Genomic DNA, 22,705 nt, shown 5'->3' on the forward strand with positions numbered 1-22,705 from the left:
TATAATCTGTCCAAATCCATAAAGATTGTGGCCCACAATAAAGACTTTGGCAGATCTGTCCATCAAATAAAATGAAAACCCTACTACAGACCTTCCTGGGGGAGGCAGAAAGGCCTGATATGGTTTCACCAGAACACACGTGATTAATTACCTGACGGGCCTTGGCATGTGTATTGTGGCTGCTTTGAAAGCTACTCTAACATAGATTCCTACTCCTAACGGAAGTGTCCAGGAAAGAGCCTGAATTTTCCCTGATGTCCAGGGTCATCAAGAATACTCCCTGCCTCTTTAGGCCGTGTTCAGCTTCCAAGGAAGCTACTGCAAGATTGCTTATGTTGATTGCACAGATGACTGTGCCGTGAATCCAGAGCTGACCCGCAGGAGAGCAATTCCACCCAGAATGCTTTGAGCAGAGTGCTATCAACACACTGGATAAATAGTATTATTTATTTATTTATTATTTATTTTTAAAATAAATAAATTAATTTATTTATTTTAAAATAAATAAATTTATTTATTTATTTTAAAAATAAATAAATTTATTTATTTATTTTAAAAATAAATAAATTTATTTATTTATTTTTAAAATAAATAAATAAATTTATTTATTTTAAAAATAAATAAATTTATTTATTTATTTTTGGCTGCATTGGGTCTTCATTGCTGCGTGCAGGCTTTCTCTAGTTGTGGCGAGAGGGGGCTACTCTTTGTTGTGGTGCGTGGGCTTCTCATCGCGGTGGCTTCTCTTGTTGTGGAGCACGGGCTCCAGGCGCTCGGTCTTCAGTAGTTGTGACACACGGGCTCAGTAGTTTTGGCTCGCAGGCTCAGTAGTTGTGGCCCACGGGCTTAGTTGCTCCTCGGCATGTGGGATCTTCCGGGATCAAGGCTCGAACCCGTGTCCCCTGCAATGGCGGGTGGATTCTTAACCACTGTGCCACCAGGGAAGTCCTAAGACACTGGATTTAATCATGTGTATTCGTTTACAAAAACAAAGACCAAGAAAGTGTGTTTCAACTCACCTGTCAGTAGTGATATTTCTGTTAGAGCTCCCTGTCAGAGAAGTGTCATAAAATAGTAGAAATGGCTAAGTAATATTTATCTAGGGCAAGTAATATTTTTCTGACCTCTCGGAAGCTCTGAAAGTAATCAAACCTCTCCATATTTAGTCAAAAGCTATTTCGGGACCCTTTCTGTCCACCATCATAGATGAATTTTCGATAATTATGGGCTATTAAAAATGAAACGAAGAGATAAAGAAAGATTCAATTCCTAGCTCTGGCACTTACTCATTCTTTGACCTTATTAATAGTAATAGTAATAATGACAGTTAATATTAATGACAGCTTACCGGGCCCCAAGCCTTATGCATAGCAGTTAACTTATACCCATTTCATTTAATATTTGCAAAACGCCTTTGGGAGGCAAATGTATTACCATGGTATTCTTTTTACAGCCGAGAAATAGAGACTTTAAAAGGTTGAGACACTTGTCTAGGGTCACACTCTGAGCAGACGGCTAGCCTGCATTTCCAACGTGGGCTGCCTGGTCTGGGGGATCATGTGGTCACTGTATATTCTGCCCCCTCTGAGGCCTCGTTTCCTCATCTATATTTGCCTTCCTCTCCTAGGTAAATGGGGAGGCCAGGGCTTGACCCAGACTGAGTTTCCAGACTAGGCGTGGGAGGGAGCAGAGCCGGCTCAGCTTTGCTGCTGAGGGCATTGGGTTCAGAGTGAGACCAGAGCCAGGGCTGCAGCCATGGGGGTGAGGCAGGAAGCAGAGGGCCGTCTGAAGTGCCCGGTGCTAGCCCAGTGAGCCAAAGTGGGGGATCAGCTCCAGAGATGCTGTAACATGAGCAAGGGCATTTGGGAGGCAGACTGGAGAGACTGCCAGAGTCGGGGAGACGGAAGCCATGGGAACATACTTGAGGCTGTCCAGGGTGAAGAGGGCTGCTGGGGCAGAGCTGCAGTGGACGCCCGGCATATTCCTGCCACCCGTGCAACAGAGGTCATCAAGATCTCTCTCTTCCATGCATCTCTTGAAGAGTCACGGAAGAGCCTATGTGCAAGGTCTCTGCAAACTCTAAAGCGAGGATTTTTATCCTAAAGCATTGTCTGTGTCTGTGCACACCAGATAAGATGAATCTGTGTGTCTGGTTCTCTCCCAGCAGCCTGGGCTACGGATTTCTGATGCAGAACACCTCAGTTGGGTTTAGGACTAGGCGGAAAGTAGGAAGATCGTTTTGATGAGGAAAGAGGGAGAGAATTTTCCAGTTTTGTCATTGCTCTGAGCGGAGAATATTCACGTGTACCAAGAGAAGGACCAACGCCGTTGCAAATTAATGCCAGAACACAATGGTTTCTAGGTGATAATGAGTGGTGTGTTGACAGATGGGATCCAGGACTTAAAACACGTGTGGCCGATTTTGTTCTGTAGCTGCAGCTCAGCATTGCTCATGGCAAAGGGAATCTCCAGGGCTTGTGAGCGCTGACTATCCCAAGCAGAAGGGCAGCAAGATGGGGAAGGAGCTGAACTCAGAGGCAATCGAGGAGACCTTGGGAGAGAGTTTATTACCCCCAACCTGTCGGGCACAGGCTGGAGATGCCCAGGGTGGGCCAGGGGGTCACGTAGAACACGCTGCTGAGTTTCTGTTCCACTCCGCAGCCCAGGGAGCTGGAGCGAGTAGCAGTGGGAGGCAACTGGTTTCACGCAGCCGCCACGGGGCCTGCATCCAGCTGGGTGGTGAGGCTTGTGCCGGAGCTGGCCAGCGGCAGGACCGAGACGGGGTTGGCAGAGATGCGGCTGTTACCTGGCGTGGAGGCCTGGCAAACGACAAGCCAGCAGCAGAAAGCTGGAAGCTCTGCAGCTCCACCAGTGCTGGGAAGAAACTGTGCAAAGACATTTCTCTGCTGGGAATGCCCTTGGCATTCTGCAGGCTGTTTAGTTCAGGCCGAATAGGAAACAGGCATTGACATCAACCAGCCTTCAGCATCAGAACCTGACAGGAGGGTTCCAAGGGCAATCAGGAGAATTAGGTGAATCCAGCCTTTCAGTTTGTGGAGGAAACGCTAAGCCAAAGTTAGCTTTACCTTCTAGGATGAAGAAGTAGGAAAAAAGCCCGAGGAGCTAATAGAAAGATTCTGAAGCAGGAAAACACAAAACCCACTCTTCAGGATGCAGAAAAAGTGGACAAATAGTTAAAAATAATGACAGATGGATAGCTTAGGAGCAGAGGGGAGTGATTAAACAGAGGTAACTGAGGTTTCTAAAAAGGAGACCAGAGCAAAAGGATGAGAGTCACATTCAAATGTATGTTAGAAGCAGGTATTCCCGAGCTGTGGGAAACCTGACTATATAGAAATGGCTAATGCAGTATCTGCTTACGGTAGTGAAAAAATATCCAGACATATCCTGGTTATATTTTAAAAATCAAGTACTTCCAAAGCATCCAGGGAGAAAATCAGGTGGCCTACAAAGGGGGACAATCATATTTCCCTCTGATATCTTCTCTACAATATTAAAATTTAGAACAGCATAGATTATGGGAATAGATGGGGCAAAGATTTGGTTTAAGAATGGTGCAAGCCAGGGAACTATACTCAGTATTTTGTAATAACTTATAAGGGAAAAGAATCTGAAAAAGAATATACATATATATATATATACACACATACACACATATATATATAAAACTGAATCACTGTGCTGTACACCTGAAACTAACACAACATTGTAAATCAACTATACTTCAATTTAAAAAATACACTTTAAAAAAAGAAATTAAAAAAAAGAATGGTGCAACATCTGATTCTATCAATATCTATCTATCTATCTATCTATCTATCTATCTATCTATCTATCTACCTACCTATCATCTCTCTATCCATCTATCTATCTCATTCCATTTCTGAAAAGGTAAGCCAAGTAGTTACCAAAGAAAGGTCCCTGAAAAAAATGACTCAAAGGTGAACTCTAGTTGACCCAAAGATACAGAACTCAGTGATGGGAAAATCATTGTACAAGGCAGACATAAATTAAATTTAAAGAATTGTTGTAAATATGGTTTGAAACCAAAGGAAAGTGTCAAAAACAAAATCTGAAAGAAACACGCCTAATCAGAAATTTGGCAGGGTAGGTTATGTATATATGTCCAAAGCACTTGACACATAGTACATGCTTTATAAACATTTGCTGACTGAGTATAGGGCCCTTACTATGTATGTAAAATAAGTCAGAGAAAGGGGGATGGCCAGTACTTAGAGGAAACTGAGTCATTTTCTTCTTCCCCTGGGTAAAGCAGAAAATGAAGGAGGGTACATAGTGGTATTTCTTTCTATAAAGAAAACATTTTTAATCTTACAGTACAGTCCCTTGAAAAGGACAGCAGTACAGTGCAACAGCTGGCATCCAGGGGCTGGCATCGAGGGAACAGGCAGGAAGAGTTACTGACTGGAGGAGGGAGAGGAGGTGGGAGATGGTAGAGCTGAAGGATCGTCAGCGATAGGGGGCGGAGGGCAAGCTGCAATGTCACTCACACCTGACGTTGATGGCACAGGTTTTGGTTCCCTGCTGGATTCAATTCTATCCACCCTCTTGAAAAAATGATCCAGTGATGTCTGGGGAGTAGTTCTTTTTTTCTCGTCACACAATAGCACTGGATTGCATTCTGAGCGGCTGCTGCAACCTCCATGTACCGTTCTACCTTCCGATCCTGTGCCTCAAAAACTAACAGCGCCTCCTCAAATAAAGAAAATCCCCTGCCATTTCCTGCGTTGTGAATCCCTTCGGTTCTTCAGTTACTTCTTCCTCCTCCACTTTTGTTTCCATCATTATCACTTGGCGCTTCTTAAAGTACCAGGAGTAATCAGTACCAGCTACATCACCGCTGCTTTTTCGCTTGCTTCTGGATATCCTGGGTTTGAAACAAAGATACTGTACTACTGTACTCTGTACAGTACTGTACAGTAAAGTACACAAAAGCACAACCACTTGTAGAGGATGCACGCACGTGACAATGTACGCCAGGCACAGGAACTAACTTTCGTGATTGGACATGTGAACACACGTTGCATCTTTGAAAGTTCGCAACTTGAAGGTTCATATGTAGGGGACTTACTGTACAGACACACACACACACAGTTTTCTGAGGGAGATTGCCTCTGCTGGCTCACTTGGGCTTCCGGCGTAGATTCGGGTGCTAGGTGGTGGGTGGGAGCAGGCGTTGTGGAGATTCGTGTAGGAATGTGAGGGAGAGAAGAGGCAGTGCAGTCGGGTGAGGTGAGGGAAGAGTGGGAGGGCAGAATCTTAGGAGGGAGGGGAGCAGAGAGCAAGGGGAGAAAGCCTGGGGAGGGAGTAAGGCATAGAGGCACTGAGTGTTTGGAGAAAGGATTTTAGGAGGAGTCGCTGTGGATCTGTATAGGATACCCTTTGGCGTTCTTGCAGAGAGACCATTAGGACCGGAAGTTCTCTCTACTTTTGGCTTCTGGGCAGAGTTTCCTGGGATGGTCACATGCCTGGAGACTGAAGGTGCAGGCTAGGTGCTGTTGGTACCATGCAGGGCACAAAACACATTTTCTCTGCCCTCGTGGAACTTACACATTAGCAGGGGTGCTAATATGAATCAAATAACCACCCAAGTATCAAGGATTCATTCATCATTCAGCGATCCATTCAACCACTATTTTTAAAGCACTTACCATGTGCCAGGCAGGCACTGTTTTGGGTTTTGGGGATTCTGATTCATCAGTAAACAAACAGACCATAGGATTCCCGCCTGGGGCGGCTTTATAATGTGCCAAACTCTCTAGGCTGGAACTTCATTTCCCAGAATTTCCTTCTCTGTGCATGTCCGGGATGAAGATGGCCCCAGAGAAACATGCAGAAGCTCTGCATGGCAGGAGCCCAGCTATGGCATCGTCTCTGAAGGTCACGGCATGGGGCAGCTCGTGACATGGGAGCCGACCTGCTGGACCACCGTCCTGGTGCTGGGGTCACCTTCCAGGCTTGCTGGGGCTCCTCTTCCTCTTCTCTGAGGCCTGGGTCCAGCCTGCTGCAGCTCCAGGACAGAGGGCCAGCTTCTGCCGCGATTCCCCCGGCACTGGACTGGAGGCAGTGGGCCACCGAAGTCCAAGGTTGTCCCGTGAGTGCCACCGTGTCCCCACTCCCACGCACAGCCAGGTCTCCTTCCTGACTGCTGGAGAGCTTGACTTCCGGCCACACCAGGCTCCACACTAGATGCAGAGGCAAGAGCTCGTGCAGCTGTGTCACCTGTCCCCACGACTGCACCCCTGTGATCCGTCCCCTTTCTCCAGCTCGCCTGTGGTTCTCCTGCTCTGGTTGAATCCCGATAGATATTCTGCCCTTGGGCAGTTGACATTCTAGACAGACAGTACATAGCTTAATACATAAGCAAATTGTGAAGTATGTTTCAGAGGGAAAGGTGTGATGGAAAGAAAATCAGAGAACGAGTCAGGGGGTGTCTAGGGCACCCTTGGGGGTGGAGGTGGGGAGGCAGGTGCTATGGGAAACAGGGCGGTCGTGATGGGCCTTACTGAGAAGGTAAGATCTGAGGGACCAGCCAGAAGAAAACGCCAAGGTCAGAGGGACCACAGGACACACTGCCAGAGGCAGGAATTTGCCTGAAGCATCCCTGGAGCTTCCAGGAGGCCAGTGTGACTGAAAGGAGGGGGCAGAAGGGTATCAGGCCCTGGGGGGTCTGGTATGTGCAGCAGGGGTTGGCGAACATGGACCTGTGGGCCACGTCCAACCGCCTGCCTGCTTTTGTGCATCAAGTCTTACTGACACGCAGCTATGCTTGCCCATTTCCACATCATCTGTGGATGCTTTCTGGCTACCACGGCAGAGCTGAAAAGTTGTGACAGAGACTGTATGGCCTGAACAGGTGGAAATATTCACTCCAAAAGTTTGCTGATCCCTGATCTAGAGGCTCAGAGGTTTTGCCTTTTACTCTGAATGAAACAGCCACCTCAGGGCTTTGGGTGGAGGAGAGCCATACTCGGACTAACCTTATATAAGAATTATTCCTGCTGCTGTGTTGAGAGCAGAATGCAGGGTGCAAGGGTAGAAGCGGGGAGACCCTTCGGGAAGCTATGGCAACAATGCAAGCAGCGGATGATGGTGGCTTGGACCGGAGCAGCAGCAGGAGGGAACAGAGGTGGTTGGATTCGGATTATTTTTTGAAGGTTGAGCCAAGCTGACAGACTGGATTTGGGGTGTGGGAAAAATGAGTCAACAAATACATGATTACAACTCATCTTAAGTGCTGGAATAAAGGATTCCTTAGAGGTACCTCAGGGACCACAGGGGTGGGAATGGTGCCAATCTCCCTGTCCAGCTGAAGCAGCGCTGTTTGTCTGTTTTATGTATTGGACTTTCTACTAGAAGAAAGATTGTTTACAATCTTGGCTACACGTTAGAATCACCTGGGCACTTTTATAAGGTCTGATGCCTGGGTTGCCCCGACCTTCAAATTCTTACTTAATTAGTTTGGGTTTTGACCTGAGAACCAGGATTCATAAAAGATCCCCCGATGATCCTTTTATCAACCAAAGTGGAGAACCACTGCTCTGATATTTTCTTTGAACAAACTTTCTATGTTGTTTGGTTTTTTTTTTCATTTAGAAATTGTTTTCAATTTCTTTTCAATTTTTATTGGAGCATAGTTGAACTTATTTACAAAACAGAAACAGACTTGCAGATCTCGAAATCAAATCTATGCCTTTTGAATGATTGCAAAGGGTTGGTTTGAGATCTAGAAGGGCGTGGTGGAATTCATCTCTTTTTCTTTTTATCTTCCTGCACTCGGCACCTTCATAACACCTCCTTAATTTCCTTTGAAGCAATTTCTTCTCCCCTTTGTTCTTAGCCTTGGTAGTGGTAAGGCCTGTCCCCTCACTGTTAAGGGGAACTTCCTGGATCTCTTCTCTCCTTTTTCCTGGTGCAGTCAGATGGCAGCTGTTTGACTTGAGCCCAACCGGTTGGACACACGGATGTCAGAGATGGTTGCAGGTGACGTTACAGCAATGGCCAACATGTTGGCGTCATCCTGAACAGGATTTCCCAACATGCATTGGTTGCTGCGTCCTGCTCCCAGCGCCCTGATTCTTCCTGTCCATCCCCAAGCCTGGTGCCCCTGCTTCCTCTTGGTCCTGTCAGTCTCCTTTGCCCTGCCCTGTATCATGGCTATAAATTCCCTATTGCTTAAGTTAACTTTAGCTGGTAACCAAGAACCCTCGTGATACAGAATGCCTGGGTGGCATCCTTCACTCTATTTGTATCATGACATTATTCCAGTCTATTCATCGTGATTTCTTGGAAAATCACAAGAAAAGAGCAAACAACAGGAATAACAATCTGTGGAACTATGCTTATTCGATAGGGAACAGACAGATATGTGTTGGGGCCAGATCCTTTGGAGATTATAACAATCATTTATAAAACGAGCATAGCTATCAATAATAACAACAATTTCTTAACCGTCTACTTCTTGAAATACGAAAATTGGATTTAATATTTCGACAGATGCCAAGTCTTTGTTTGAAATGCAAGATAGGTAAAATCTTCAAACTGGTGAATTAACAAGACCTCAATCTTGGGCCATGTATCTGATATCCAAAGGAAGAAGGACTTGTGTCAGTTTGTGTCCTGTAGGAAGCAGACCGAGATGGAATTAGGAGTGCAAGAGATTTAGCGTAGGAAACGCTTGTGATAGATAAAGAGGAGCGGTCATAGAAGCAGCTAGAGGGGAACCTCAGACCAGGCTGCAGGTCTGGCACCTGTGAAAGGAGAGCGGTGAGGAAGGAGGATCCTAGGAAAAGCTCAGGTTGCAGTGCAGCTCTGAGAAAGTCTAGATCAGGCTGATGGAGAGCTCCAGAGCAAAGGTGGCCAGTTAGAGGAGCCCTGCATTGGCCCTAGCAGCCTGCAGAGCTCAGGCATTAGCTGGGCGCAGCCTGGGAAGAGTGGCCTCGATATGAATGTTGGGGCAAATCTCAACGATGCAGCAGCTGTAGGTGATCAGCTGTGTTCCTTGCCCCAAGTTCTTTCCTGAAAGATTTGAGCAGTGCCCTTCCATAGAGGTCACAGAGGGCCAGAGGATGCAAGGGAGGAGGATCTTTTCTTTTTTCTTTCTTTCTTTTTTATTTCCTTTCTTTCTTTCTTTCTTTCTTTCCTTTCCTTTCTTTCCTTTCTTTCTTCCTTCCCTCCTTCCTTTCTTCCTTCCTTTCTTTTTCTTTCTTTCTTTTTCTTTCTTTCGTTCTTTTTCTTTCTTCCTTTCTTTTTCTTTCTCCCTTCTTTCCTTCCTTCCTTCCTTTCTTCCTCTCTCTCTTTCTCTTCCTTCCTTCCTTCCTTCCTTTCTTTTTCTTTCTTTCTTTCTTTCTTTCTTTCTTTCTTTCTTTCTTTCTTTCTTTTTCTTTCTTCCTTCCTTCCTCCCTCTCCCTCTTTCTCTCTCTCTCTCTTCCTTCCTTCCTTTTACCCTCGGCAGTGAAAACGCAGAGTCCTAACCATTGGGCCACCAGGGAATTCCCAAAGGAGGAAAATCTTATCTTTCAAAATTCAGGGTCAAATTCCTCCACCTGCCCTGATCTTTATTCAAGACTACGTAGGGCGTGAGAACTGCGTATATGACGGGAGGGGTTATGACTATGAGTTTTCTCTGTGCTTTAGCAAGAAGTCATTCAATCCCTTGTTGGAGGAAGATGAGTCATTTTGAAAAATTGGTGCATTTCCTTCCCTGTGGGGAGGGGTCAGAGGTGGGCTGCTGAAGAGGAGAGGCATTATTCTTCTAAGAATGGGACCACTGGGAAAGGGTAAGTAGATCCCATCTCTTCTTTCCTGCTCAAGCTATGTTCTTTCTGTTTTCTCCTCTCTCCTGTGCCGTCAACTGCTCCTTCTTTATGAAATCATTTCTATCATTATAAGCGTGCTCTTAAAAAATTTCCCTTTGTCCCGAATTCTTCTTCAATTACCCTCCTATTATTCTGCATCTATTCAAGACCAAGCACACCAGCTTTCTCTTGTTCTTTTACACCCATTCATTCTTCACTTTATCTGGCTCTAGTCTTACTGTCCCTTAGAAATGGCACTTGTCAAGGGCACCAGAGACTTCCATCGAGCAAACTTAATGACCATTTCTTTGTTCTTGCCTATGTGACCGCTAGCACCTAACACTGCTGAGACCCCCTTCTTTTTGAAACACATACCTTTCTTGGTTTCCCATCTCTTGGTATTTTCCCTGTCTCTCTCGCTACTCCCTCTCGGTGTCTTTATTTGACTCCCCCCTCCTCAACCAAGTCTAAACTTTGGACTTTGTCTGGTTTAGGTCTGAGCTGAATACTCTTTTTTTATTCCTTCCCCCTCTCTCTCCAGTGTTTCCTGGTCAGGGTGCTTTTTGGGTGGGAAGTTCGTTGTTGTGTGGTATGTTCTTGGCATTGAAGGGCTTTTAATGTCCCTGGTCTCCAGGCACCTAAATCCCATTTAGACTGAGTTTTTCATCAGTTCCCCAGAAGCAGACCCTGAAAAGAGGAATCTGTGCAAGGGGTTTATTAAGAAAGAGCTCCCGGAAGAATCGGAAAGAGTGTGAGGGGAAACAAGGCAGGGAAGGAGAGACACTGAGACAGAGGGATATTTCAGGCCAAGTTCCAGCCTCAGACAGATCCCCAGAGAAGCTCTGAGTGTGAATTACACTTCAAGGTTGTCCTGGCTTTGAGGCAGGAGATAGATGGGCTCCAGGTTAGACATTTACAACTGGTCTTCTGTTTACATTTCAAGGGGCAGGAAAAAGTGGGCTTCAGGCCGGACACTTACAACTAGCCTCCTGTTTGCATTTCCTGAGACAGGAGATAGGTGGGCTTCAGGTTAGGCATTTAAAATCAGCCTGCTGTTTGCTCTCCGAAATGGAAGCAATGACAGAGACAGGGTAAATAGCCAAGCTTTGTCTCTTGCGGATGTCTTAAGATAACTGTCATGGCAAGAACAAAGAGGGACAAAACCTTGTTTGAATAAAGTATCAAGGGATCTCCACTCTCCCCTGCCCCTTGGGGCACGAGAGACATTACGCATGCACAGAAAGGCTCCTTGGGGGTCAAAAGTCAGGGGACAAGGCCAGGCCATAATGAGTCTTGCTTCTCCCAGATGCCTTAACGGCGGGATCCGTGCATGAGGTGGAGAGGTGTGTGCGCACCTATGGGGAGGGTCCTGAGACTAATTAGCCAGGAGGGACAAAGCAAGATGATTGGCCAGAAGGGAAACAAAACCCCGAAGACTGCCCCCTTATAAAGGATTTAAACTTCCCAAAGGCGCGACTCTCTCTCTGAGTTCGCCCGTGCGTCTTTCCGCATGTCCTTTGCTTTTCCAATAAACTTTTTACTTTTCTCTTTACCTTCTGCCTCCTTGCCTGAATTCATTCCTGACAAGGCAGGCAAGGACCGGGGACCCAGGCCCCAGCCTCTGGCCCCTGGGGTCTAGCAGCTACAACTCGCGGCCCGGGAACTGAGATCTTGCTTCCAGCTACTGCTAGCTGCTGTGTGCGTCCGAAATCAGCTTGAGACAGGGAACTGGGTTTTCATATCCCTACTTACATCAGTCATTGCCTAAGGACTGCTCTGTGTGTGTGTGTGTGTGTGTGTGTGTGTGTGTGTGTGTGTGTGTTGGGGACCAGGGTGTTTGGTGTGAGTGGGTCAGATATAAACTCCGAAGCACTTTCAACTCTCCGTGTTTGCAGCAATGCAGGCCAGCAGCTCAGAAGAAATCACTGAAGAAAGTTGCAGGTAGGAGCCCTTAGCAGCAAACAACTCGAAGCTGGGGGATGGATACTCAGAGCTGGTAACGAGGATTCCAGGCGACCCGGGAGGAGCACGGACAGAATGTGTTACAATCTTCTGTAACGGGCACGTGGATGGAACAGGGTGGGTAGAGGCTGAGCGTACAAAGGAGGAGAGGGGAGAGTGCATCCCACCCATGAGAGTGGTTCCTTGGGGGTCTGTTTTCTGGAACATTCTCAGGTGAGTGGCTATGAGAAGACAACTATGAGAGTTACAATGTGAGTTCCTAGGAGCTGTGTTGGCAGAAGCCTGAATCCAGCCTCCTGGTCCAGGAATCACTCTCTGGGATCAGCTAACCCTTGTTTGCACTCAGAGGCCGGGCCTCCAAATGCCCTTCACCGCCCTTGGCTGGTCTCCTCCCATTCCCCCCCAGGCCTCTCACAAACATGATCCCTTGTGGAGGGAAGTGCAGGTCTTCTCCCCACTGTGAGCAATGAATAGGAGTGTCTGCTTTGCTGTGTCTTTCAGATTGAGGTATTTTGTTTGTTTGTTTGTTTGTTTGTTTTAAAGGGTTTTTTTTTTATGTGGACCATTTTTAAAGTCTTTAGTGAATTTGTTACAATACTGCTTCTGTTTTACGTTTTTGGTTTTATGGTCACAAGGCATGTGGGATCTTAGCTCCCTGACCAGGGATCGAACCAGCACCCCCTGCATTGGAAGGCAAAGTCTTAACTACTGGACCGCCAGGGAAGTCCCCAGATTGAGGTTTTATAATTAAAAAATGACTAACTGGATAACTTAAAAATGGAAAGAAGAAACTTTTCTGTTAAAAGTTAGGAAAATGTTTAGTAAACCATTATACTTGTAAATTTTAAAAGAGTACATATAAGTACACCACAAGCTGGGAAGAGAGGAAGCTGGATACTTCATTATGTGGATATATTTTGAAAAGCAGAAAGAAGAGAATATTCACCTTCAACTCTAACACCCAAAGGCATCTGATTGTAACATTTTGATTTATTTCTTTAGGATATTTTTCCATCTACATTTTTTCATCTAATGCTTTTCCCTTCTAATGTTATAATAGAAGGCTTTGCATATGCTATAGGATATTCTTGGAAAACAGTATTTGAAATTGCTGCATAATGTGCATATTGAGCTTTACTCAACATTTTCACAACTGTTGGATAGTGAAGGTTTTTATGCTTTTGTTTTATAAATACCACTGCAATGAACAATATCACAAAGGTCTTTGTGTGTGTGTGTGTGTGTGTGTGTGTGTGTTCTGGACCACTTTCCAAAATACCTTAGGGCTTGTTGTGGTTTTACAGTAATGAAAATAAAAACAAAAATAAACTAATGGGACCTAATTAAACTTAAAAGCTTTTGCACAGCAAAGGAAACCATAAACAAGACGAAAAGACCACCCTCAGAAAGGGAGAAAATATATGCAAATGAAGTAACTGACAAAGGATTAATCTCCAAAATATACAAGTAGCTCATGGAGCTCAATATCAAAAAAACAAACAACCCAATCAGAAAATGGGCAGAGGACCTAAATAGACATTTCTCCAAAGAAGATATACAGATGGCCAACAAACACATGAAAGAATGCTCAACATCACTAATCATTAGAGAAATACAAATCAAAACTACAATGAGGTATCACCTCACACCAGTCAGAATGGCCATCATCAAAAAATCTACAAACAATAAGTGCTGGAGAGGGTGTGGAGAAAAGGGAACCCTCTTGCACTGTTGGTGGGAATGTAAATTGATACAGCCACTATGAAGAACAGTATGGAGGTTCCTTAAGAAACTAAAAATGGAACTACCATATGACCCAGCAATCCTACTACTGGGCATATACCCCGAGAAAACCACAATTCAAAAAGACACATGCACCCCAATGTTCATTGTGGGATGAAAAATGTCTAGTTTTGGGGAGTAATTTTCAATGTAACAGTAGATAACTAATATTAGGCTCTTGATATATTCAAGGTGCCTTTTTAAAAGGTTATACGAATTTGTTCACTCATCAGAAAATAGGTAAGAATGGCTGCTTTACTGTAATCCTGAGAAGGTTTTCTTTTTTTAAAATTTATTTTATTATTTTATTATTTTTAATCAAAGTATAGTTGATTTACAATGTTGTGTTAGTTTCAGGTGTACAGCAAAGTGATTCAGTTATACATACATATATACTGATTTTTTTCAGATTCTTTTCCCTTATAGATTATTACAATGAATTAAGTACAGTTCCCTGTGCTATACAGTAGGTCCTTGTTGGTTATCTATTTTATATATGATATTGTTTATATGTGGAATCTAAAAAAAATGAACTTATATACAAAACCGAAATAGACCCTCAGACATAGAAAACAAACTTACGGTTACCAAAGGGGAAAGCCAGGGAGGGGGAGGGATAAAGTAGGAGTTTGGGTTTGACATATACATACTGCTATATTTGAAACAGGTTTTCTTTAACAGGTCCAAGGACTATTCATTTATAACCTTAAGATTATTAATGTTTCTTCCATGCAACTACATTTGCTAGAACATATATGCTAGAGAACAATGTCTTTTCTTGAAAGTTGTTTATTTCTTAAAGAAAGTGGCGTCACAGGAGATCAAGATGGTAGGTAGGAAGACGCTGAGCTCACCTTCCTCCACAAACACATCAAAAATACATCTACATGTGGAGCAACTCTCGCTGAGAACTACCTGGAGGCTGGCAGAGAGGCTCTTCTACAACCAGGGCTGTAAAAAAACATCCACATGGAGTTGGTTAGCAAGGGAGCAGTACAAAATCGATAAACCACAAGGTTATATTGTGCAGCACAGGAAGCTATAGCTAGTATTTTATAATAACTTCAAATGGAGTATAATCTATAAAAATATTGAATCACTATGTTGTACACCTGCAACTAATATAATATTGTAAATCAACTGTACTTTAATAATAAAAAAAGAAGGTGGCAGAGGGCCTCGTACTAAAATGATCAAGGAACGATGGGGGGTGAAGAGTAAGCCCGTAGGTACTGCAGCAAGGGGATTAGTGAATGGTGTATTAGGATGGTGCACCTCTCAGTGGGAGTCAGAAGTCTTTCAGAAGTGGCAATCAGGTCCAGAAGTGGTAAAAAAAGAACAGGAAGGGCCTCTCCACTTCAGGCCCTATGATATGCAGGATTTAGGAGGAAAATAGTCCTCACTTGAGAGAGTTGTGTGGAAAGAGTCATAGTGGGACAGCCAGGCTTTGTCAGAACAAGAAAGTGAAGGAACTCCTAAAAACATAGGATCTGGGCCTTCCCTGCTGGCGCAGTCGTTGAGAATCTGCCTGCTAATGCAGGGGACACGGGTTCGAGCCCTGGTCTGGGAGGATCCCACATGCCGCGGAGCAACTAGGCCCGTGAGCCACAACTACTGAGCCTGCGCGTCTGGAGCCTGTGCTCCGCAACAAGAGAAGCCGCGATAGTGAGAGGCCCGCGCACCGCGATGAAGAGTGGCCCCTGCTCGCCGCAACTAGAGAAAGCCCTCGCACAGAAACGAAGACCCAACACAGCCATAAATAAATAAATAAATAAGTAAATTTTAAAAAAAAAAGGTCTACAAATAACAAATGCTAGAGAGGGTGTGGAGAAAAGGAAACCCTCTTACACTGTTCGTGGGAATGCAAATTGGTGCAACCACTGTGGAAAACAGTGCAGAACTTCCTCAAAAAAACTAAAAATAGAATTACTGTATGATCCAGCAATCCTACTCCTGGGCATATATCCAGACAAAACTATAATTCAAAAAGATACATGCACCTCAATGTTCACTGAAACACTATGCACAATAGCCAAGACCTGGAAAGAACCTAAATGCCCATCAACAGAGGAAAGGATAAAGAAGATTGGTATATATATATAATGGAATATTACTCAGCCATAAAAAAGAACCAGATAATGCCATTTGCAGCAACATGGATGGACCTAGAGATTATCATACTGAGTGAAGTAAGTCAGAGAAAGACAAATACCTTATGATATCACTTACATGTGGAATGTAAAATACAACACAAATTAATCTATTTATGAAACAGAAACAGAATCACAGACCTAGAGAACAGACTGGTGGTTGCCAAGGGGGAGGGGGGTGGGGGAATGATGGATTGGGAGTTTGGGATTAGCAGATGCAAACTATTATATATAGGATGGATAAACAACAAGGTCTTACTGTATAGCACAGAGAACTATATTCAATATACTGTGATAAACCATAATGGAAAATAATATTTAAAAAAAGAATGTATATATATATGTATAACTGTATCACTTTGCTGTACAGCAGGTGAATCAACTATACTTCAACAAAAAATTATGAGACTGAAATTTATAAAAATTAGGAAAAACGTGATTCTTCCTTGCTCTCAAGTCCCCTCAAATTCGATTTTAGAAATAAGTTTACTTGGCTATGTTTATTTCTGATATCATAGAAGAGTTTGATTTCATAATGTATAACACCTGCCTTTGGCAGAAACACTGATCCTTTTTAAGCTATGAGAGGAGAGAATCTTTTCTAGGCAATCCCCTCTGAATATGTCTTTAACCCCTCCATCCCATAAAATGTTCGCTGCCACTGTCATTCACTAGTGCAGGACTCATTCTGGGTCTTCCTTCAGTGTTGGCTTAGAGCATGTCCCTGCTTCCCTCCTGTGGCCCAAACACCTGCACACCTGCATCCACACGTGCCCACCTGCATCCACACCTGCACACCCGCATCCTTCCCCTCTGGTGTCCGGCTAGGGCTCAGCAGCTACCCCAGTTCTTTCTGCAGCCCTTCCCAAGATGTCCACTGCTCAGCACTGGTGCCTGGTGCTGGACCTGGCGCCTGGCACCTGACCTCCCTCCTGGTGGGCCCACTGTGCCCCGGTCCTCACTCATCTGGGCGTGGGAAACAGACATCTGCAGAAGCTGTTCCTCCATTCATGATAATTTAGGAAACAGAGCTAAAAGTTGCCAGGCATTGCCACATCTCATGAGTGCCTTTCACACAATCATACACTTTAAGATGATATTTAAAGAGACAAATCCTGTGTTTGAAAAATTAGCTAACGGCAGTGATTTATTTTATTTTATTTTATTTTAATTTATACAGTGGTTCTTATTAGTTATCTATTTTATACATATTAGTGTATATATGTCAATCCCAGTCTCCCAATTTATCACAGCACCACCACCACTGCCACCACCCTGCTTACCCATTTGGTGTCCATACGTTTGTTCTCTACATCTGTGTCTCTATTTCTGTCTTGCAAACTGGTTCATCTGTACCATTTTTCTAGATTCCACATATATGCGTTAATATACAATATTTGTTTTTCTCTTTCTGACTTACTTCACTCTGTATGACAGTCTCTAAGTCCATCCACATCTCTACAAGTAACCCAATTTCCTTCCTTTTTATGGCTGAGTAATATTCCACTGTATATATGTACCACATCTTCTTTATCCACTCCTCTGTTGATGGACATTTAGGTTGCTTCCATGTCCTGGCTATTGTAAATAGTGGTGCAATGAACATTGGGGTGCATGTGTCTTTTTGAATTACAGTTTTCTCTGGGTATATGGCCAGTAGTGGATTGCTGGGTCATATGGTAACTCTATTTTTAATTCTTTAAGGAACCTCCATACTGTTCTCCATAGTGGCTGTATCAATTTACATTCCCACCAACAGTGCAAGAGGGTTGCATTTTCTCCACACCCTCTCCAGCATTTGTTGTTCATAGATTTTCTGATGATGCCCATTCTAACTGGTGTGAGGTGATACCTCATTGTAGTTTTGATTTGAATTTCTCTAATAAATACTGATGTGGAGCAACTTCTCATGTGCCTCTTGGCCATCTGTATGTCTTCTTCGGAGAAATGTCTGTTTAGGTCTTCTGCCCATGTTTTTGATTGGGTTGTTTGTTTTTTTATTATTGAGTTGCATGGGCTGTTTATATATCTTGGAGATTAATCCTTTGTCCGTTGATTATTTTGCAAATATTTTCTCCCATTCTGAGGGTTCTTTTCATCTTGTTTATGGCTTCCTTTGCTGTGCAAAAGATTTAAGTTTCATTAGGTCCCATTTGTTTATTTTTGTTTTTATTTTGTTGTGAATGCGCCCCTCCTACCATCTCACTGTGGCTTCTCCTTTGTCTTTGGATGTGGGGTATCTTTTTTGGTGAGTTCCAGTGTCTTCCTGCAGAAGATTTTTCAGCAGTTAGTTGTGATTCCGGTGCTCTCGCAAGAAGGAGTGAGTGCAAGTCCTTCTACTCTGCCATCTTGAACCAATTTCTACCCTTAATGCTTTGTTAACTGAAAGAGTTCTCTTAACATTTTGGATGGCTTTGGAAAAAGAAAGAAAACAAAATGGATCACCATGAAAACTCTCTGTATTTCTTGTGGCAGGAGTCTACATTAGCTTTAATTCCATTCTTGTAAGAAGACAAAACCAAACCACACCCAAGCCAGCACAATGGTCTTGTGTGTATGTGTTAGTTTCTGAACAACCCCCAGCAAATCTAGTGTCAGAGATAGTAAGCAATCTCCTTAGACTTCGTCTCTGATACTGCCTGCAGGCTTTTCATCCAGCCCACGCTCCATTTCTGAGAGAGCCATTTAAAAAGTGCAAGTCTGATCAGGATACTCTTTATGAAACAGAAACAGAATCATGGACGTAGAGGTGATCATGGTGGTTGCCAAGGGGAAGGGGGTTGGGGGAGGGATGGAGTGGGAGTTTGGGGTTAGCAGATTAAGCTATTATATAGAGAATGGATAAACAACAAGGTCCTACTGTATAGCACAGGGAGCTATATTCAATATCCTATGATAAACATAATGGAAAATAATATTTTAAAAAAAGAATGTATATATGTATAACTGAATCACTTTGCTGTACAGCAGAAATTAACACAACATTGTAAATCAACTATACTTCAATTTAAAAAATTGGAAAACATAAATTATATTTTGGCAAAAAAGGGAGAAAAAAAGATGAATTTCATAATTAATGCCAATAAATTGTGCAGTTAAAATGGCAATAAATAAATAAATAAAGCAAATCTGCAATAACAAAAATGTCCTATCTAAACTCCCAGGAGCTGCCGTGATCAGGCCAGTACACATTCCTGTGCATGGTCTCCTTTCCTGCAATTCTCCACTGCCTGCTTCTTGGTCTCCAGTTCCCCTGAAACCCACCTCAAAGGTCTCCCTGTGAAATCGTCTTTCACTTTCCTCCCCCAGGTTGAGTTGATCCTACTTGATGCATGATGGTCTATTGCATATAACAGTATCCCTTACCCTGACTATAATTATTTACCCTTCTGGCCAGTCTTTGACCTCCTTGAGGGTAGAGTCCTGTCTCCTTTGTGACCCCTGAACCTCATGCGATGTGTGACATGAATGAATGAGGGTGAGGAGCAATGGAAGGCTAGACCCAGCAGCTGATTTGAAACACTAAGGCGTGATATGGCCGTCAGACCCTATGACACAGATCGTTTTGTCTTCTCTTAAAAATATCCACTTTAGTCTGTGCAAGGTTGGCCCATGCACAGCCCTAGTGTGGGAAAGCAAACTTGCTGGGGTCTCAGTGATGCTTCTTCCCTCCAGCTGGCTAGAGGAACGCTAAGCCAATGCTTTTCTCCGCAAAACCAATATGTTTATATTTGGTTTGTCATTTATCAACCTCTGAGTAACTTGCTCCAGGTAGAGTGATGGAGTTGAGAGAGGGATTGTTTTGAGGGAGGTTGGCGGGCTGCCCAGGCAGGCTGTCTCCTGAGTGTCATTGTCCCAGCAGGGCTGCCCCGTCCTAAGTCTGGGTCTTTGCCTTGCGCAACATTGATATTTCACTCAGTGCGGAACGGACTGTATAATCAAACCCACAAGACTGACAAATACGAACCAAGATCCCAAATTATTCATTTACAATGAAAAATGTAACTGGGGAGCAGATGAGAAATTCATATTGGATGCGGAGTGTCTTCTGACTGCTTTAGGGAAACGTGTAGGAAAGAAGTGTTTAAATCCCAGGATGGATGGAGGATCCAGATGAAGAGAAAGTGATGAACGCCACTGAGCCACAAGACAGATGCTCTACTGCCCTGGTCCCCAAGCTGCCAAGCAGGCTGTATATTCGTGCTCAGAGGCCCTGGATGGCCCTTTCTCCAGACAAGGCAAAATATAACTGTCAGGTCTCCAATTTCCACCTTAGAATAATAATCCAGGACACCTTGATTGGACTTCCATATTTGCAAATCCCTGCAGCCCTAAATTGGTTTGCATTAATTGCTACGTTTAGCTAATCTCAGCCATGATGTATTAACTCAGTAATTTCATTCTTATAAAATGGTTACATTATTTATAGGTTTGGGGATGGGGGTCTGGGCTTTGCTTCTCACATTGATAACAGTTTTTGGGTGCTTGGTCCACACTCCCTGTAAGTACTAATTGACAATTATCCTTAAGCAGTGCCTTTCAGAGCACCAGTCTCCATGCATTAGTGTGTCATAAAATCAGAGGAGAGGGTTCTGATCAGTGGCTTAAAATGAAATAAAATAAGAAATATTAGAATTCATGGCATATGGTTAGGTAAATATTGTTTTATATGTATTCTGTGTACTAGGTTGTGATGTAAAACGTTTTTCTGCCTCTAGGTTGTGGTTAAAAAAACTTATAAACCCCTCCCTAGAACTCAGAGCACCATCCTCTGCCTTAGGAGCAGGATGCTTTTTGTATAGGAAGGTGTTAGAAAATTTATGTACAGAAAACCTTTGCCCGGAAGAGCTCTGTTATTGAGGGGACAGTCTACACTCTGTGACAGAGACCTGCAGAAACGTCCCATATTGACGGTGTGTGATAGGACATAAAAAAGAGGTGCAAGGCATGTCAAGCCAAATGTGAATGAGAAATCAGCTGAGAGGAAAGAGTTTTGGACGCTGGCTGGTCACTGCTTTTCTGTAGCTCAAGTTTCTCCTTTTGCCCTGGGGCTTGGGGTTCCTGACGGTCAGAACAGAGCTGCACTGAATTTATCGAGTTCTGTATGAGACAGGTGATGCCTGCTCAGATTCAGCCAGTCAGAATGAATAACGAGATTTTCATAAGAGATTTAATTTTCTTAGGAAATTGTTTTCATAAGCACAAAAATGCAGCATATGTTTGGGCACTCAAGATAAGTGTTTGGCAAACTCTTTGAGGCGCAAATACATTTTATTTTTTCCTCTGGAGTGCAGTTTATTACATAGCACTAATGTGTCCATGGACAGGTGCTGTTGAGTATTGCAAGTGTCAGACTGCATTATCCATCCATCCATCCATCCATCCATCCATCTCTTCATCCACCTCCATCCATCCATTTGTCTTTCCATGTGTGTCATCTGTCCATCCGTCCATTTGTCCATCCATACATGTCTGTCCATCAATCCATCCATTTGTCTGTCCATGAATGTGTCCATCCATTCATCCATCCATTTGTCTGTCCATACATGTGTCCATCTGTCCATCCATCCATCTATTTTTCCATCCGTATGTGTGTCCATCCATCCGTTTGTCTGTCCATATGTGTGTCCATTTGTCCATCCATCCACTCCTTCCTTGTTGAGTACCTATGTACTCTGTGCAAGCAGTTTGCCCTCTTATTGTGTATTTTCAACATCAGAAAGTCTTAGGTTGGCTGGGAATTTGAAAGTTATTTGATGTAGTTCTTATCAGATGAGTGCATCTTCCCTATAGCTCTCCTGGCAGGTGGTAATTCAGGTTTTTGCCATCACAGGAATACACCCCTCTGACTGAGAAAGTTCTTTCTTGTGTTTCTTTTTCACTAGCTCCCCTCAGAAGCCTCTTGCCTGACTCCCATACAGATAAGGATTCTGAAGAGCTGCTCCCCACCTACTTGCTCCTTCCAGTTCCCGAGCCAGTTCCTCAGCTGGCTGGTTTCTGAGCTAATTTTATTCCAGCCTGATGACATATTAAGATTTGCATTCCCATCAGAGGATGGGATCAAGACCATGGCTAATGTCAGGCAGGTCTAAGGTGTGTCCCTATCCCAGGCTACACCCTTCATGTTCCCACTCTGCTGCCCAGCTCTTGTGCCTCTGCTTCTCTCTGGTTTTCCCCTGGGATTGACACCCCAGTCTAAATCTCACCTTGACTGGGGCCCTGACAACCTTCCGGTCCTTTCCCATCTGTCTTTCCCCAGCCATTGGATGGATGGATTCAACCTGAATGGTCCTCCCCCTGATGTTGTGATGCCCCAATCTGCTACTGCAGGTGGAACCTTGGGCACTGATGCCATCTGAGACCGAGTCTAAGCTAGCCATGGTCCCCTGAGCATTCTAGTCTAGATTCTTGGTTTATTTTTCGAGGCCAGTCCCAACGCCAGCTGAGTCCAACTCTGGTACCCTCTTCTGGATCTCTCTGCCTAGTCTTATCATGGAAGTTCCTGGCTGCCTCTCAATGAGTCTCTCCAAGGTATGCATATTGGTTCTAATTCTCCATATTGGTTCTAATTCCAGCCCAAGGGGCCATGTCTGAGAGCTCTTCATATATTTGAAGATGTTTACTGTTTCAATGTCCTCTTGCCACCTAACAAACCGCCTCAGCTCAACACGATAACAGTAACTTTTTTCTGCGAATGATCTTGCAGTCTGGTGAAACTAAGCAGGGAAAAACTCATTTTTGCTCCATGTGGTATCAGCCAGGGTAGCTCAGCGAAGTAAGGATCTACATCAAAGTGGTTCACATACGTGGGCTGGCAGGGCATGCAGTCAGGGTGGCTGGGTTCTAAGTGGGAAGAAATGGAAGCTGCCAGTCTTCTGAAAGACTGGGCCTGGGGACTTCCCTGGTGGTCCAGTGGTAACGAATCCGCCCTGCAATGCAGGGAACTCGGGTTCCATCCCTGGTCAGGGAACT

The 22,705-nt window shown here is 44.0% G+C and overlaps 1 protein-coding gene across 1 annotated transcript in view; it reads left to right on the forward strand.

Moving 5' to 3' along the window:
* The first annotated feature begins 5,947 nt into the window (after positions 1 to 5,947).
* The window catches only part of LOC130708127 (uncharacterized protein C6orf132 homolog), a 102,626-nt gene continuing 85,868 nt past the window's right edge, over positions 5,948 to 22,705 (forward strand). The window contains 2 exon segments of the mRNA XM_057545656.1: positions 5,948 to 6,136; positions 11,735 to 11,780. Of these exon segments, the coding sequence (XP_057401639.1) occupies positions 5,948 to 6,136; positions 11,735 to 11,780 (235 nt within the window).

This window comes from Balaenoptera acutorostrata, chromosome 4 (genome assembly GCF_949987535.1).
Source record: "Balaenoptera acutorostrata chromosome 4, mBalAcu1.1, whole genome shotgun sequence".
Taxonomy (NCBI): Eukaryota; Metazoa; Chordata; class Mammalia; order Artiodactyla; family Balaenopteridae; genus Balaenoptera; species Balaenoptera acutorostrata.